Raw genomic sequence first — 18537 nt, 5'->3', positions numbered from 1 at the left:
AAAATGTTTTTTGTTTTTGTTGAGAAAACCAAAACAAAACTATTTGCTGATTTAAAAAAAAGAACACAGAACGTAAAATATTAACTAAAAACAAGTAAAAGCGTGCTAAGTTAGGCCGGGCCGAATCTTATATACCCTCCACCATGGATCGTATTTGTCGAGTTCTTTTCCCGGCATCTGTTCTTAGGCAAAAAAGGATATAAGAAAAGATTTGCTCTGCTATTAGAGCGATATCAAGATATGATCCGGTTTGGACCACAATTAAATTATATGTTGGAGACCTGTGTAAAATGTCAGCCAACTCGAATAAGAATTGCGCCCTTTGGGGGCTCAAGAAGTAAAATAGAGAGAACGATTTATATGGGAGCTGTATCGGGCTATAGACCGATTCAGACAATAATAAAGACGTATATTGATGGTCACAAGAGAATCCGTCGTACGAAATTTCACACAAATCGGATAAAAATTGCGCTCTTTAGAGGCTCAAGAAGTCAAGACCCAAGATCGGTTTATATGGCAGCTATATCAGGTTATGAACCGATTTGAACCATACTTGGCACAGTAGTTGGGTATCATAACAAAATATTAAGTGCAAAAATTCATTCAAATCGGATAAGAATTGCGCCCTCTAGAGGCTCAAGAAGTCAAGACCCAAGATCGGTTTATATAGCAGCTATATCAAAACATGGACCGATATGGGCCATTTACAATACCAACCGACCTACACTAATAAGAAGTATTTGCGCAAAATTTCAAGCGGCTAGCTTTACTCCTTCGGAAGTTAGCGTGCTTTTGACAGACAGGCGGACGGACGGACGGACAGACGGACGGACGGACAGACGGATGGACGGACATGGCTAGATCGACATAAAATGTCGCGAAGATCAAGAGTATAAATACTTTATGGGGTCTCAGACGAACATTTCGAGTAGTTACAAACAGAATAACGAAATAGGTATACCCCCTATCCTATGGTGGAGGGTATAACAAAATAAATAGTTTTTTTTATTTACTACTGCAGGTGGGGAAGTAAATTTTGCGTAGTTTAAAAAACAAATGTGGATGATGTTATTCAACGTTTTCTATTTAAAGCAGAAAGTGTGGATATTGAAAACTTTCCCACGACCATCCTATTAAGGAGCAGTGGTGAGAGTTTTCACCCATGTTTCCAAGGAAAGTGTGGAAGTGTCTTGTTCAATTTTAAGCTCAATGCTAAGAGTCCTCCTTCCTATAGCCGAGTCTGAACAGAATGACACCAGTTTTTGTTTCCACCGGGATGTGAACACAAGCATTTAGGGTCATGGGTGGACATGCTAGCATCTGCGGCAATGTCAGCATTTGGCTAAGCTAAGCTAAGTCCACCACCATAGCATGGGGGTATACTAATCTAGTCATTCCGTTTGCAACACCTCGAGATATTGATCGATGACCCCATAAAATTTATATTCTTGATCGTCCCGATATTCTAACTCGATCTGGCCATGTACGTTCGTTGGTCTGTCGAAATCACAAGTAAAGCTAGCCGCTATTGATTTGATGGTTAGCTGCTTTTGATGTAGGTTATTGGGGATTCCAAATGTAAAATTAGGTAAATTAGGTAAATACCCGGACATTTTCTCAGATATACCCAAGGTGGGAATTAATAATTAAGCAAATATCTTGGATATAAAAACATTTTTCAAAAAATTATTTTTGATGATTTCGTATTCTTTGTATATAAATCGGATCTTCTGATCTCATAAAATCGGATTTTAGATAATATAGCCGCTATATAGACCAATTTCCAGACTTAAAGTCTTGAGGCATTAAATTGGTAATTTTTCATCAAATTTCGATGAAATTTGGCACAGTGAATTCTGTAAAGGGGGTAGACCCCCTTTCATTTCTGTGAAGTGCGGTTTAGATCGTACTTAGCACAGTTATTGAAAGTCATAACAAAAATAGCTGCCCTTAGACCGACCAACCGATCTCCCGATATAGGGTATTCAGGCTATAGAAGATAAATTTATTACCCAAATTCGATGAAACTTGGCACAGTGTGTTCTGGTAGACCCCTACCCATTCCTGTCAAATGTGGTATAGATCGGACCATATGTGGATATAGCTGCCATATATACCAATCACCCAATAATAGCGGTTTTCATCCTATTTGGATGAGATTTGGCACAGCGAGTTCCGGTTCCCCTCAAAACATTTTTTTTTTCGAACTCCCGAAATAGAGTATTGGGTCATAAAAGGAGAATTTTTCATCCGATTTGGATGTAATTTGAAATTTAAGGAGCACTTTTCATCTGATTTTGATGATATTATAAACTGCGGGTTTTGGCACCCCTCTTAACCTTTTTATTGAATATCGTCCAGATTGGGCCATATAGGGAATGTGGACCAGATACTCAACACAATATTCTATACAATACTCTATATTTGGAGACCGGTCTATATGGCAGCTATATCCAAATATGGTACGATCTGGAACATATTGAACAACCAGGTGTAGAGTTCTATCAAAACTCACTGTTTCAAATTTCATCAAAATCGGATGAGAAATACTCCTTTAGTGGGCTCAATACTCTATATCGGGAGATCAGTCTATATGGCAGCTATATCCAAATATGTTTCGATCTGGAAGATATTCGAAAAACAGGAGTAGAGGTCAATCAAAACTCACTGTTTCAAATTTAATCAAAATCGGATGAAAAATGCTCGTTTAATAGGCTCAATACTCGATTTCGGGAGATCGGTCTATATGGCAGCTATATTCAAATATGGTCCGATCTGGACGATAATCAACAAAGAGGTTTAGAGGGGTACCGGAACCCGTTGTGCCAAATTTCATCGAAATAGTAAGAGCAAGTAAGAGCGTGCTAAGTTCGGCCGTGCCGAATCTTATATACCCTCCACCATGGATCGAATTTGTCGAGTTTTATGCGGGGTATCCCTTTGCAGGCAAATACGGAATATTGAATAAGAACTGTTTTGCTATTGGAGCTATATCAAGTTATAGTCCGATTCAAACCATAAATGAATGCTGAACATTGTAGAAATCATGGTGTAATATTTCAGATCATTCGAATAAGAATTGCGCCTTGTAGGGGATCAAGAAGCAAAATCGGGTGATAACTTTATATGGGAGCTGTATCCAGCTATTGATCGATTCAGACCATATTAGACACGTCTGTTAAAGGTCATGAGAGAAGCCGTTGTACAAAAATTTTCGTCAAATCGGATGATAATTGTGCCCTTTAGAGGCTCAAGAGTCAAAATCCCAGATCGGTTTATATGGCAGCTATACCAGGTTATGAACAGATTTGAATCATACTTAACACATTTGTTGGAGGTAATACCAAAACACTACGGGCAAAATTTCACTCAAATCGGACGGAGCAATTTTTGTCCGAATTGGCTGAAATTTTGCACATAATGTTTTGTTATGACTTCCAACAACTGTGTCAAGTACGGTCCAAATTGGTCTATAATCTGCTATAGCTCCCATCTAAACCGATCTCCCGATTTCACTTCTTGAGCCCATGCAAGCCGCAATTTTTGTCCTATTTGGCTAAAATCTTGCATGTAATGTCCGATTTGGCTTAAATTTTGCACGTAGTGTTCTGTTATGACTTCCAACAACTGTGCCAAGTACGGTCCAAATCGGTCTATAACCTGATATAGCTCCCATATAAACCAATCTCCCGATTGGACTTCTTGAGCCCTTACAAACCGCTATTTTTGTCCGATTTGGCTGAAACTTTAGGCTTTCATATAAACCGATCTCCCGCTTTAACTTGTTGATTTCTTACAAGCTGCAATTTTTGCCCATTTGTCTGAAACGTTTAGCCACAGAAGGGTCTTCACCTTAGCACCATCATGATGCAGTCTTTGGAAAACACCTTTCATTTCCTCACTTCCTTAGCTATGCAGTTTAGTGCTGGTAGCAGTTGTAGTAGCAACAGCAATACGTAGAGTATGCCATCTCGTAACACAAGGCGACTAAGAAGAAGAAGAAGAAGAGGATATAGTTCATGGGATACCAATTAACCAAGCCCATTATAACGGTAACACTTGGCACTCATGCTCACATGTCTCACCATGTTGTCTGTTCCGTTGTTGTTTTTTTGTTGTTATTGTTGTGTTTGCCCTAAGAGTAAGAGTAGCAGTAAGCAGTAAGAGCACAGCAACATATTGCCATTGTATGAATCTATAATAATGTTGCTGCAGAGGCAACATCATATAAATGATGTGCACGTATACTTAATATAAGTGTTTATTATGTATACGTCACGTTGGCATGAGGGCTACAAAGAAAGAGTCACTTGATACTTGGGACTACATATTATAGTTGGCTGCAGGTTGTGTATTTTGTTGTGCTTCTTGTCATGTTTGCTGCTGATGAAATGCTAGTAATTAAAAGAGATAAATTTTGTACCCAAGTGCAAAAGTAGAAACAACACCAGCAACCGGAAAAAATCATAATCCGAGTAATTATAGTATGTCCCATATGTATGGACCCCATGTGTGTGCGGGCATATATTTGTACATGTGTTGTATTTTCCTAACTTCTCGTTATAGATTTTTTTCTCTTCTAAGAGAGACAAGACACATTGAATTTATTATTTCGGCTTACAGGGTTAATATTGCCAATAGGCAAAGGTTAATAAACAGCATTAGGAAATTGGGCAAAAAGAAATCTGGTAGTTTTATTTTAATAAGTTTTTTGTGTCATGGTTGTAGAAATATTAATTTTTACTCACGTTAAGGCTAATATCTGGAGAAGAACAAGAACTTAGCATGAAGGTAGGTAGCATCATAGGATGGATTATTAGTATGGTTATTCAGTTTGCAATATATCGAAATGTTAATTTCTGAACTAAGGATATCGTCTGTTCAAAGATTATTGGGTTAAGACGGCCAAATATGGTGGAGGTCACGTTATGATTCAGGGTTGTTTTCCAGCTAAAGAAATTCGTGGTATTAGAGATACGTCGGCCTTAAAAGAAATTCTTGATTTAATCAAGTTGCCATACACTGAATGGCATTTCGTTGGACCTGTCAACAGGATAATGACCCCAAGCACTGCTCAAAGTTGGTAAATGGAAAACATATTTAATGTAATGTACCGCTTAGTGTTTTTTTGAGGCAAAACTTCTGAGAATTTGTCATAGGTTAGGATTGTGACAATCGTAAAGATGACTTTGACTAAGATCTCCTTCATCTACAATATGTAGTCCGACTTGGCCTATTCTTTCTTATATAAACAAATCAATTTGTGTTTGTTTGTATGTGCGTTCCTTATAGACTCAAAAAACGGCTGAACCGATTTTCTTCAAATTTTCACTGATGGTGCATAATGATGCCGTGCTGAAAATAGGGTACTACATTTTTTGATATCTGAAGGGGGAGCGGACCCTCCCCCTTACCCTAATTTTCAGAATCGGAGATGGGTTGTGCGATTTCAGCGATATTTGGGGTTCTCTCTTATAGTAACCAGTATCAGCAGGAGATAAAAGATATCCCCGTTGACGTTCGTCTTCTTGAGAGGGGAAAATACTTTGGTGTTTTGCAGCATAGGAAAATTAACTTTTATTCAAAAAATTCGAAAATGGCAAAGGTAGCTCTTGCTCCTTACACCAATTCATCTAAAATAAAAAAAAAACTCTTTTTAGCAGGTAATGTAATGTAACCAAGGCGGCAGCCGACTCCTTCAGAGGAAAGAATTTTCCATTGAATACCAAATTGTTTGGTAGGGTTGTAGAACTGTAGTTGACATATCTATAATGCTATAGGGTGCTGTGGTTTGGTAGACGGTATTAGAAAAATCCATCTACTGTTCAATACTCTGTTGCAAACAAAGAATTGGTTGTTTGGAATTCATTGACTAACGATGCACTGAATTAAATGTTTCGAGGGTTGGTAAATAAACTTTTGGCCTTATCGTGAAAATGCAAATATATCTTCAAAAACGGACATTGTATTCCAGGTTTCTTTAAAAAGTATCAGGAACAATGACTTTTTGCGCTTAACGTGTATTTGATTAATTTGTTGCGTTATGTCAGTACTCGCAATTCTTAATAACGCTGGCAAGGTAGGCCATTAAAATTATTCATCATAGACTTCTGCTTATATTTTTGCAGTTTAGAGCAAAACCAGCTTCAGTTTGAAATTGAAGATACAAGAGTCTGTCTACAACAACTCACATTTCCTCTAGAGCAGGACTGCGGAGTCGGAGTTTTGGAATCGGAGTTGAGGAATTTTGCCCGGAGTAGAGAAAATTATCTCAACTCTGACTCCGGACAAAGATGTAAGAAGCATTGTGCTCTTCTCCCAAATACCATATTGCAATTGGTTTTGAGGGGAGTTTACAGGATGAGGCGTCCACCAAAATCATGGCCCCAAGATTGGTTATCAAATTCGTTTTCTAATCTCAAATACCTTTCATTTGAGCCACATATTGGCATGGTCGAAAAATGTTTATTCTTTAAGGGGTGTTTTGGGAAAGGAGTGATGTCTAAAATACATAATCCTACATTTTGATATCAAATTCGTATTATACTCCCAAATACCTTTATTTCAGCCCCATATTGCGATGGTCAGTAAAAAATTGCTATTTGTGGGGTATTTTGAGAAAGTGGTAGACCCCCAGAAAATTAGTATCGCAATCAGGTTTAAATTTTTGCTCTACCCACCAATTCCTTTCATTTAAGCCCCACATCGACATGGTCGGTAAATATGCCCGATTTAGGGGCGCTTTGGGAAGTGGGGTGGTCCTTCAAACACTAAGCCCTAAAAATACATCAGCAACGTGCTCTATTCTCATATATTTGGACCCCATATTGCCATTGGCCTCAAAATTAGATATCAAATTCGTTTTCTAATCTCAAATACCATTCACTTAAACCCCTTTTTGAAAAAGCCAGCAAACATGTTTGGGGTATGGGTACTAAAAACTATGAATATCGAGCTCCACTGTCTTATTTTACTTTAATTGGCAATGACAGAATATTTGTTCCACTAGCCGAACGTAGAATAGCGTTCCAAGCGCCTCGATCTTCTGCGTTCATTCTAAAATCTCTGACACCAAGTTTCGAGGTGTCTCCCACAACTTGATCTATCCATCGGGCTTTTGGTCTTCCCGGTTTCCGTGTACCACCGTGTTTGCCTTCAAAAGACTTCTTTGCTGGAGCTTCTTCCTCCATTCTGACAACATGACCTAGCCACTAGCCACTGTCTTCAAGACCCAAATTGTCTTGGTGAGCAAATCCGTTTTACTTAGGGGTTGTTTGGATGGTGGGTTCCCTAGACAATTGGTCCCGAATGTTGATGTCCGATTCATGGTATACTCCCAAATACCCTTCATTTGAGCTAAATTTTTCCGAACACATGACCGGGGATGGGGCGGCCACTCAGTGACTTGGCTTTGAAAATATACATCAGATTAGTGTTCTACTCTAAAATACCTCTTATTTGAGCCTCATATTGCAATGGTCAGCAAATACTTCCTATTTGGGTGGTCTTATGGGGGTGGGGTGGCCCAGACACTTCTCCCCAACATTTATATCAGATTCGTGTTTCAATTCCGAAGACCTTTCATTTGAGTCTCATATTGCTATGGTTGTAAATTTGTCTTCTTTGGGGTATGTTCTGGGGGATGGGCGGCCCCCCAAACACTTGGCCCCACATCTGGATATCAGTTTCGTATTCTACACCCATATTCCCATGGTCAGTAAATAAGTCCTGTTTGCGAGGAGTTTTGGGGATGGGTGGACCCCCAGAAAGTTGGTCCCACATTTGGATATCAGATTCGCATTTCACTCGCAAATACCTTTCATTTGAGTCCCATATTGCCATGGTCGCTAAATATGTCCAATTTAGGGGTGTTTTGGAGGTTGGGGTGGTCCCCCTGACACTTGGTCCGACAATTCGATATCAGATACGTTTTTGAATCTTAAACACCTTTCATTTGAGTCCCATATTGTCGTGATTGGTCTAAATATATATATTTGGTAGGTTTTGGGGTGGTCCCCTGTGTACCCCATCCGAATTTTGAATACTAAATTTTTGTTTTCAGGTTACTATAAGAGAGCACACACAATTTCGCTTAAACCCATCACCGAGATCTGGCGTTTTTGAAAACTAGGGTAAGGGGGAGGGTCCGCTCCCCCTTCAATAATCAAAAAATTTAATACCCAATTTTGAACACGGGATTATTATGCACCATCAGTGACCATTTCATGAAAATCTGTTCAACCGTTTTTAATTCTACAAGGAACACACAAACAAACATTCAAACAACCAAACAGACAAACAAACACAAATTGTCATTCCGTTAGTAACACCTCGAAATATTAATCTAAGACCTCATAAAGTATATTTATTTTTGATCGTCTCGACGTTCTGAGTCGATCTAGCCATGTCCGTCCGTCTGTCAAAATCACGATAGCGGTCGAACACGTAGAGCTAGCCACTAGAAATTTTGCACAGATAGTTTCTATTGCTGTAGGTCATTGGGGATTGCAAATGGGCCATATCGGTTCAGATTTGGATGTAACTCTCATATAATCCGATCTCCCGATTGGACTTCTTAAACCCCTGCGAGACGCAATTGTTTTCCCATTTGACTAAAATGTTGCCTATAGTGTTCTGTTATGACTTATATTTACTGTGCCAAATACGGTCCAAAGCGGTCTATAACTTGATATAGCTATCATATAAACATATCTCCCGATTTGACTCCTTGAGCCCTTACAAGCCTCAATTTTTGTCCTATTGGGCTGAAATTGTGCACATAGTGTTCTTATATGATTTCCAACAATTGTACCAAGTACGGTCTAAATTCATCTATGAGCTGATTTTGCTCCTATATTTTAGCAGAATTAATTGGTGGTGGGTCCCAAGATTCGGCCCTGCCGAACTAAGCACGCTCTTACTTGTTTTTTATTTTATTTTATTCGTTACTTTTAAGAAAATAAAATTTTGTTCATTTGCTTTTAAGAGACTCAAATGTTTTTGCCAACTCTTGTTTTATCAATGCAAGCAAGCAATCAAAAATCAGACAGTCACGTTTCAATATCCCTCTAAAATCGTTTATGTCTTTTAAACTGCAAACATTAAATCATGCCAATAAAATATTTCCAAAATTTCACCAACAGGCAACACCGCATACACAAATCCAAACCATGATGTTACTGTCACAATTAGAACGTGCGAAAGCAACAATAATAAATACAAAAATAATAATATCCTTGATCCTTGGAAATCATGCCAGTGCAGCCAGCCGTCATAACACAGCTCAGCATTTGGGTGAAGAACATCAGGCTGCAAAAGCAGTGAACGTCTCAAAGTGGTTTACTGCCTTAACTTGACCTAGATTATTATTGTTATTATTATGGCAAGAGCTTCAGTATCAACATCATCCGCACAACACTGCCGCAGCAACATAACAACAAGCATCTTAAAAGTTGTAGGCAACAATAACAACAACGACGGCATCAACATTTCAAATCTTTTCTAAAGTTCAAATGAAGCAAAAAGCACGCAAACCAAGTACTTCAAGAGATGAATTTTCTGTGCAAGATGAAATAAAGGCTACAGAAGGTATCAGAGACAGAGAGAGAGAGAGAAGCAAGAAGCAAAGACGCAGAGTCAAGGCAATGGAAACTACAAGAAAATCATGGCATAACATAATTGGTATGAATGTTTTCACATACTAACATTCTTGTTGTAGGTGAGTGGACCTGTGTTCATGTGCGTAATGTGTGTGTGTGTGTGGGTGTGTGACCGCTTTTGTTATGTTCCACGCCAGACGTTTTAATTTTAATAAACTTTCTCATTATGAATAAAGAAAAAACTTTTGTCGAGTGCTGCAGTGGTTGCTATATGTATTTAGGTGTGTGTGTGTGTGTGTGGGAGTTTTAGGTTACCAACCTCCATCGAGTTGGCGTGAATATCACACAGAGAACCGCCAGCAAGAGCACCAAAGGCGGCCCTTGACCAGTCGCAATTTTGTTGCCCAAGTTGTTCTTGCATTTGTTGTGTTTTTTTTTCTTTTTTGTTTTATGCACGGCTTGTATTACCGCAAAATGTTTATGAGAAAGTTCGTGGGAGGTAGTGGACTTGAATGAGTTGCTGGGAAGTAACATTATTACAATTTTACTGGCTACATATTTCTGTTTGTTGACGTTGCTTTTTTTCGTTTTTGACGTTTCATTAGTTAATGCAACCCTACAAATTGACAAAGTGCTGTTAAGTTCTGGTCATCGTTTTGAGACCAACAAATAAATATTGGGTTGCCTAAAAAGTAATTGCGGATTTTTTAAAAGAAAGTAAATGCATTTTTAATAAAACTTAGAATGAACTTTAATCAAATATATAATTGCCATTTTGTTCGATAACCTTTTGCCATCTTCCTGGCAAATTTTGTATTCCACGCTCATAGAACTTCTGGCCTTTATATGCAAAAAACTGAACCAAGTGCGATTTTATAGCCTCATCATTGCCGAAAGTTTTACCATTTAAGGAGTTCTGCAAAGATCGAAATAAATGGTAGTCTGATGGTGCAAGGTCAGGGCTATATGGTGGATGCATCAAAAGTTCCCAGCCAAGCTCACTCAGTTTTTGGCGTGTGACCAAAGATGTGTGCGGTCTAACGTTGTCCTGGTGGAATATGACACCTTTACGATTGACCAATTCTGGTCGCTTCTCCTTGATGGCTGTATTCAACTTGTCCAATTGTTGACAGTAAATCGTTTGGTTCCTTGGAAGCAGCTCAAATTATACCACACCCTTCCAATCCCACCAAACAGACAGCATAACCTTCTTTTGGTGGATATCAGCCTTTGAAGTGGTTTGAGCTGGTTCACCATGCTTGTTGTAAACAATCCATTTTTCATCTCCAGTTATGATTCGTTTTAAAAACGGATCGAATTCATTGATTGCAATAAACACCACACAAATCGGACTCCAATGCTCCAGCCTGCGTGGTGCTCACAACTGCATATATCTCCCATATGTATATCAAATGGAGAAGGCCACCGTAGCGCAGAGATTAGTATGCTCGCTTATGACGCTGAATGCCCGTTAGGGCGCAAATCATTAAATATTACATTTTTAGTTTGTTTCGCTTTCGAGACGAGCTCAATGATCAGAGTATTTTCTTTGCAAATGGAAAAGGTAAGCCAGAGATCGAAACACACACCAAACCACTATGGGACGCACTTCGTAATTTGGTTTAGAACTATTCATCAGCCAAATTCGGTGTGACGGCTTCAAGAGCTGTATGTTGGTATGTTGTACTTATACCGAAATGATTGCCAAAACGCCTCTATAATATAAATACCACATTAGCTACACTCAACAACCCTGTCTATTAGCTGTACTTTTCCCAATGCTTGTGTTTTTGAGTAATGGCAGATTTTTTGTCTACACTATTACACTACTCCCATGGTATACACATGATTCTGTGCATCTGTTGGAAGCGAGAGCCGTTGTCGTTATCAATAGCGTTCGAAGCCATCAATACAACTTCCAACAGATGCACAAAATCATGTATTCTACGGAAGAAGTGCAATTGCCACAGAAAAATAGACTGTCATTACACAAAAATACATGCATTGGGAAAAGTACAGCTGATAGACAGGGTTGTCGAGCGTGGTTTATGTGGTAATCGTATCATAGATGCGTTTTCGCAATTAATATGATTCAAATACAACATACCAACGCACGGCCCTTGAAGCCATCACACCTAATATGGTTAATAAGTCTTCTAACCAAAGACGAAACGCGTCCCATAGTGGTTGGTGTGTGTTACTATCTTTGACTTTCCTTTGCTCTCCGATCATTGAGCTCGTCTCGAAAGAGAAACAAACAGAAATTTTGTCTTTAAAGAAAATTTCATAGAAATTTTTGGCTTTAGAGAAAATTTCATAGAAATTTTTGGCTTTAGAGAAAATTTCATAGAAATTTTTGGCTTTAGAGAAAATTTCATAAAAATTTTTGACTTTAGAGAAAATTTCATAGAAATTTTTGGCTTTAGAGAAAATTTCATAGATATTTTTGGCTTTAGAGAAAATTTCATAGAAATTTTAGCTTTAGAGAAAATTTCAAAGAAATTTTTGCATTTAAAGAAAATTTCATAGAAATTTTTTGGCTTTGGGGAAAATATAGAAATTTTTGGCTTTAGAGAAAATTTCATAGAAATTTTTGGCTTTAGAGAAAATTCCATAGAAATTTTTGGCTTTAGAGAAAATTTCATAGATATTTTTGGCCTTAGAGAAAATTTCATACAAATTTTTGGCTTTAGAGAATATGTACAGCCTATGTAAGCCGCCTTAACACAAAATTTTACTTACAACACGTCCAGCAGATATTGTTTATGTGGAGTGTGAGTGTTTCTGTCATAATCATTACAGGCACCTGTTGTGCTTGTGTTTATGTTGAACGCCTTATTAAAAGTAATAAAATCTTTTTTTTCTTATTTTCCCCCCACCCCCAACTCAGAAAATTCCAACATGTGAAAAGGATGTGTTTCAGAAGTTGCTTAACAAGATCATAGATGTGGTTGCCACTACCATATTCACGTCCAGAGAAGGTTTCAACGCAATGCGCTGCTGTGGAGTATTCTCCACTGCACATAATAATAATGATAACAGTTACAGTGGCAGCAGTAGCAGTAGCAGTAGCAACGGCAGATTAAACTTAAGATATAGACGTTGCTGGTTTGGAATTTGGAATGTTGCTGTTGGTTTTTTCTTTTTTTTTTGTTTGTTTTTGGTTTTATTAATAAAGTGTTTGTGGTAAGTTGTCCATGGCTAAACATTAGAAGTGCGATCCCCAAAAAGGCTAACTCACAAAACTTGTAAGAGGAGTAAAACTTTATTAAAAACATCACGATGATGCCAACATCGTGTGCGCTAGCTAAACCCATTAATTAGTTTAGGTTTATGATACAAAAAGGCAAAGTTAGCGAAAACTGCACTGCAGGAGATGTAGGACCAAAGTGCACAAAAAGAACTTATTCAAGGAGGTCATTAACTAAAGCATACTTGAAGGAAAATACAGGGGTTTTTTATACTGCATAAAGGTAGAATTGCTTTCGTGTACACTTTAAGCTGTATCTACTATATGTTTGAAGTTAAAGGAGTTGTAAAACTTCCAAATATTTTGTTCAATGGAAATCAATTGGTATTGGGTTGGAAAGTAACCCATGTGGCTTTTATTGCTTGGGAAGAATGAATATTTGACTTGCTGGGAGCTTGAGGCAAAGATTCGCTTTGATTGTTTGTATGTGACTTATGGACTCAAAACGGCTGAACCGATTTGTATGAAGTTTCACAAATGGTAGAGGATGGCCTCATGATGAATATAGTGTACTCCATTTTCCATAACGACAGGTATCGGGGATGGGTAAATCGATTTAATCTAAATTTTGTATGCCCCCTTATGGTAACCCACAAACACCAAATTAGTACACAACTTTGGGGGTCAAATAATCGTGGGGGATGCCCAACCAAAAAACCCACCCAAATGAACATGTTTACCGATTGGGATAATATGGTTAGCAAATGAAAGGTATTTGGAGGTAGAATACGAAACTTTAATAAAAATTTCGGATTAAGTACAAAGTGGGAGCTATATCTAATACTGAACCAATTTTGATGGACCTCGGCGGATGTTTTCAGATGAGTTATTAAACAATCCGTTTCGGATTTCGAGGAAATATGTTCAAACTGTAATAACTACGGTTGACTAATGACAAGATTATTGCAAATTAGCCAAAATCTGACGAACACATATATGGGAACTACATCTAAATCTGAACCGATTTCGAGTAAACTTCTGCGATATTGTGGTAGGAAAGCGTTGTGCAAATTTTTTTGCAAGATTGTTCAAAAAAATACGCTTGCAGTGGCTCTTGGAGTGAAGATCGGGCGATTTACCTATAAAACAGCTGTACCTAAATTTGGGCCCATTTCTATGAAATTCACCTGCAACGTTGAAAGTCATAAGAAAATCCTTCAAGGTATTGTACCTCGCAAATGTCGCCAACATTAAGAGGGGATAAACACCGCTTTATCCGATGTTCTCGCCAGGATTCGAACGCGTTTAACGTCAGAGGCTACAATGGCACGAATTCGATATCCGCATTCAGGGCGCAGTGACCCCACCCGAAAAAGATATTAGAAAATCAAATCGACATTTTATGTCGATCTAGCCATGTCCGTCCTCCGTCCGTCTGTCTGTCGAAAGCACACTAACTTCCGAAGGAGTAAAGCTAGCCGCTTGAAATTTTGCACAAATACTTCTTATAAGTGTAGGTCAATTGGGATTGTAAATGGGTCCATGTTTTGATATAGCTGCCATATAAACCGATCTTGGGTCTTGACTTCTTGAGTCTCTAGAAGGCGCAATTCTTATCAGATTAGAATGAAATTTTGCACGACGTATTTCGCTTGCACTTCCAACAACTGTGTCAAGTATGGTTCAAATTCGTCCATAACCCGATATAGCTGCCATATAAGCCGATCTTGGGTCTTGACTTCTTGAGCCTCTAGAGGGCGCAATTTATATCCGTTTGAAATGAAATTTCGCACGACGTGTTTTGTTATGATATCCAACAACTGTGTCAAGTATGGTTCAAATAGGTCCATAACCTGATATAGCTGTCATATAAACCGATCTTGGGTCTTGACTTCTTGAGTCTCTAGAAGGCGCAATTCTTATCAGATTGGAATATAATTTTGCACGACGTATTTCGCTATGACTTCCAAGAACTGTGCTAAGTATGGTTCAAATCGGTCAATAACCTGGTATAGCGGCCGTATAAACCGATTTTGGGTTTTGACTTCTTGAGCCTCTAGAGGGCACAATTCCTATCCGATTTGAATATCCAATAACTGTGCCAAGTATGGTTCAAATCGGATGATAACCTGATATAGCTGCCATATAAACCGATCTGGGATCTTGACTTCTTGAGCCTCAAGAGGTCACAATTATTATACGATTTGCCTGAAATTTTGTACGACGGTTCCTCTCATGACCATCAACATACGTGTTGAGTATGGTCTGAATCGGTCTATAGCCTGATGCAGCTCCCATATAAGTCGATCCCTCTATTTTACTTCTTGAGCCCCCAAAGGGCGCAATTCTTATTCGAATTGGCTGACATTTTACACAGTTCTCCAATATATAATTTAATTGTGGTCCAAACCGGCACATATGTTGATATCGCTCTAATAGCAGAGAAATTCTTTTCCTTTATCCTTTTTATACCCACCACCGAAAGATGGGGGTATATTCATTTTGTCATTCCGTTTGCAACACATCGAAATATCTATTTCCGACCCTATAAAGTAAATATATTCTTGATCAGAGTAAAAATCTAAGACGATCTAGACATGTCAATCCGTCTGTCCGTCTGCCCGTCTGTCTGTTGAAATCACGCTACAGTCTCCAAAAATAGAGATATTGAGCTAAAACTTTGCACAGATTATTTTCTTGTCCATCAGCAGGTTAATTTCGAAGATGGGCTATATCGGACTATATCTTGATATAGCCCCCATATAGACCGATTCGCTGATTTTGGGTCTTAGGCCAAAAAAAGCCACATTTAATATCCGATTTTGCTGACATTTGGGACAATGTGTTGGGTTAGGCCCTTCGACAAACTTCGTTAGTTTGGCTTAGATAGGTCAAGATTTGGATATAGCTGCCATGTAGACCGATCCTCCGATTTAGGGTCTTAGGCCAATAAAAGCCACATTTATTATCCGATTTTGCTGAAATTTGGGACAGTGAGTTGTGATAAACCCTTCGACATCCTTCGTCAATTTGGTCCAGATCGAGCCAGATTCGGAATGAAAGGTGCTTTACATATATACCCGAGGTAGTGGGTATCCAAAGTTCGGTCCGGCCGAACTTAACGTCCTTTTACTTGTTTTGCCCCAAAAGAGATGCCGGGAAAAGAACTCGAAAAATGCGATCCATGGTGGAGGTATATAAGATTCGGCCCGGCCGAACTTAGCACGCTTTTACTTATTTTGTATGAATTTCAAACTTCTTTTGGTTATGTTCATATTGTAGTTTCAGATAAACGGGAGTCTCTATAAATTATTTTGTTTATGCGGAGATTAGGTACTGAGACATCAACCGCCCACCCGACTGAAGCCTTTTGGTGTTCAGGGAACTTTGATATACATATGTTTTAATATTGCCCTACATCTTGCACAGTGGTTAGGTTGGGGACACCGACTTAGGCATTTTGTTCATTACAAACTCTCATGCTTGACGTTATTGTTGCCTTAACATTTATCTCAATCTATCAAACTATAAATATTAATTATGAAAATGAAATAACATACCTTGATGACAGGAACGCTTTGAATGTCCCCAGCAGGCCGGCTCGTCTGCCCTGACGATAGCAGGCAAAGTCAGCTCCCCGTATACCCTGAAGATCTCCGATATATGGCTCATTTAAGGCAGCAATGCGTAGCTACACAGTGCAGGAGAGAGAGAGAGCGAGAGAAATAACGAGACCATAAAATAACGAATAACAAATCATATTTAAAAGGATTAGCAATTCATTATAATTGCGTACAATTTAAGTGAATGGCAACAATCATAATCATAATTGAAATTAATTGTGTGTGAAAAAGGTAAATGAATACACAAAAGGTACAATGTGTATTTATACACATATATATATATATAAATAGATATGTTAACATAGGAATAATTAAAATAACCATCAGAACAATTTCCATAAAATATGCAGCAATACAAATGCGATTTCAATATTGACATAAAATGAAATCCAAAAAAAAACCCGAACCGGCAATTTAAATGGAAAAATTTAATTAAGTGATAATTACTGTGAACAATCAAATGTTTATCGGGAAATATGGCCATCATTATATATATTTTTTTTATTATTATTATTATATATCCAAATCAATATGGCACAAGTATATGGTATATTTGCATGTAAAACAACAAATAAACAAAGGTAGCAATTTAACACAAAAAACAACTAAATGTTTAACATAAATAGCCTCCATATAGCCCATGGATAGGCTATTTATGATTTGAAGTGATAATTGCCATACAAAACCCATCTGTCAGACTTACCATACGTGGATACCACTAATTGAAATATATGCGAATTTTCAATCATATTTAATGTTTGTTTGCATTTTTAAAAATGATAAACAAAAAGAGTTTGATGGGAAAAAAGAGAAGACAAAAAATATGTTGTGTTTAAAATTTTTAGAATATCGCAAATATCACAAATAGTATGTTATTTACAACACCTATAGTTATTACAAATATTTGAACTGTTATGAAAATTTAAAAATTTAAAAATTTTAAAAAAAGTTTGTGGTTTGTGTTCGACACAAACCCGCAAAGGTTGGTCACCTTATTAGATATACCCCAAAGGTAACTGCATTATACAAAAAACACAAAAAAGTTTGATTATCATAGCTTACTCCACGACTGTGGTATAGGGCATTAAAACCTTCTCAGAATAGTACTGCACTCTTACAACAACTGTGCTTAGTATTTGTTATGTAGAATAGAATTATTTCCTTTAACTCAATTTAGTTTGCAGAAATTTTAAGCAGAATCCATGGAGGTGGGTTCCCAAGATTCAGCACGGCTGAACTTAGCATGCTATTACTTGTTAAGAATAATTAAGCGATTCTTTAAAAAATAATTAAGAATCATCTTTAAAAATTCATTAAGAAAAATAATCGGAAGTTGTGACAATTGAGACTTTTCATTTCCTGTAGGATATGTCCTGTGACAGGTAACTAATTCTCCAGTTTAGGACTGGTATATTTAGGACAACTGACTACACATATCTCACAGGGAGGCTATGGATCGATTCAGATCGGTTTATATGGCAGCTATACCAGGTAATGGACCGATGTGAACTATACTTAGTACAGTTCTTGGATACTATGTGCAAAATTTCAGTCAAATCGGATAAGAAGTGCGCCCTCTAGAGGCTCAAGAAGTCAAGACCCAAGATCGGTTTATATGGCAGCTATATCAAAACATGGACCGATTTGGCCCATTTAGAATTCCAACCGACCTACACCAATAGGAAGTATTTGTGCAAAATTTCAAGCGGCTAGCTCTACTCCTTCAAAAGTAAGCGTGCTTTCGACGGACGGACATGGCTAGTTCGACTTAAAATGTCACGACGATCATGAATATATATACTTGATGGGGTCTTAGACGCATATTTCGATGTGTTACAAACAGAATGACGAAATTAATATACCCCCATCCTATGGGGGAGGGTATAACAATGCTTTTATGGGCTTCAGACCCTTTATACAGGGTGGCTGATGAAAGCCGCTACCAAAAAAAAATGTAATAACTTTTTTTCTATTTAATAATAATAATTTAATAATTAATTTAATTAATTAATTAATTAATTTAATTAATAATAATTTAATAATTAATTTAATAATTTAATTTAACATGAATAAAAGAAAAATGTATTCCATACACCGAAAAAAAAATGTAGCAATATTCATCATT

At 37.7% G+C, this 18537-nt stretch overlaps 1 protein-coding gene across 9 annotated transcripts in view; it reads right to left on the bottom strand.

The window, feature by feature from the left end:
- Window positions 1-18537, bottom strand: part of LOC106090109 (collagen alpha-1(XVIII) chain) — a 1585531-nt gene that overhangs the window by 103194 nt on the left and 1463800 nt on the right. For 5 of the 9 annotated variants that reach the window (XM_059369513.1, XM_059369517.1, XM_059369521.1 and 2 more), the window contains 2 exons: window positions 17116-17130; window positions 16350-16480 (listed from right to left, as the gene is read on the bottom strand). In XM_059369513.1, the coding sequence (XP_059225496.1) occupies window positions 16350-16480; window positions 17116-17130 (146 nt within the window). The remainder of the gene's footprint in view (window positions 1-16349; window positions 16481-17115; window positions 17131-18537) is intronic. The other 4 variants (XM_059369516.1, XM_059369519.1, XM_059369525.1 and 1 more) reach the window with 1 other exon arrangement.

Source organism: Stomoxys calcitrans, chromosome 1 (genome assembly GCF_963082655.1).
Source record: "Stomoxys calcitrans chromosome 1, idStoCalc2.1, whole genome shotgun sequence".
Classification (NCBI taxonomy): domain Eukaryota; kingdom Metazoa; phylum Arthropoda; class Insecta; order Diptera; family Muscidae; genus Stomoxys; species Stomoxys calcitrans.
The sequence above is the reverse complement of the archived record's forward strand: the minus strand, read 5'-3'. Positions and strand labels throughout refer to the sequence as shown.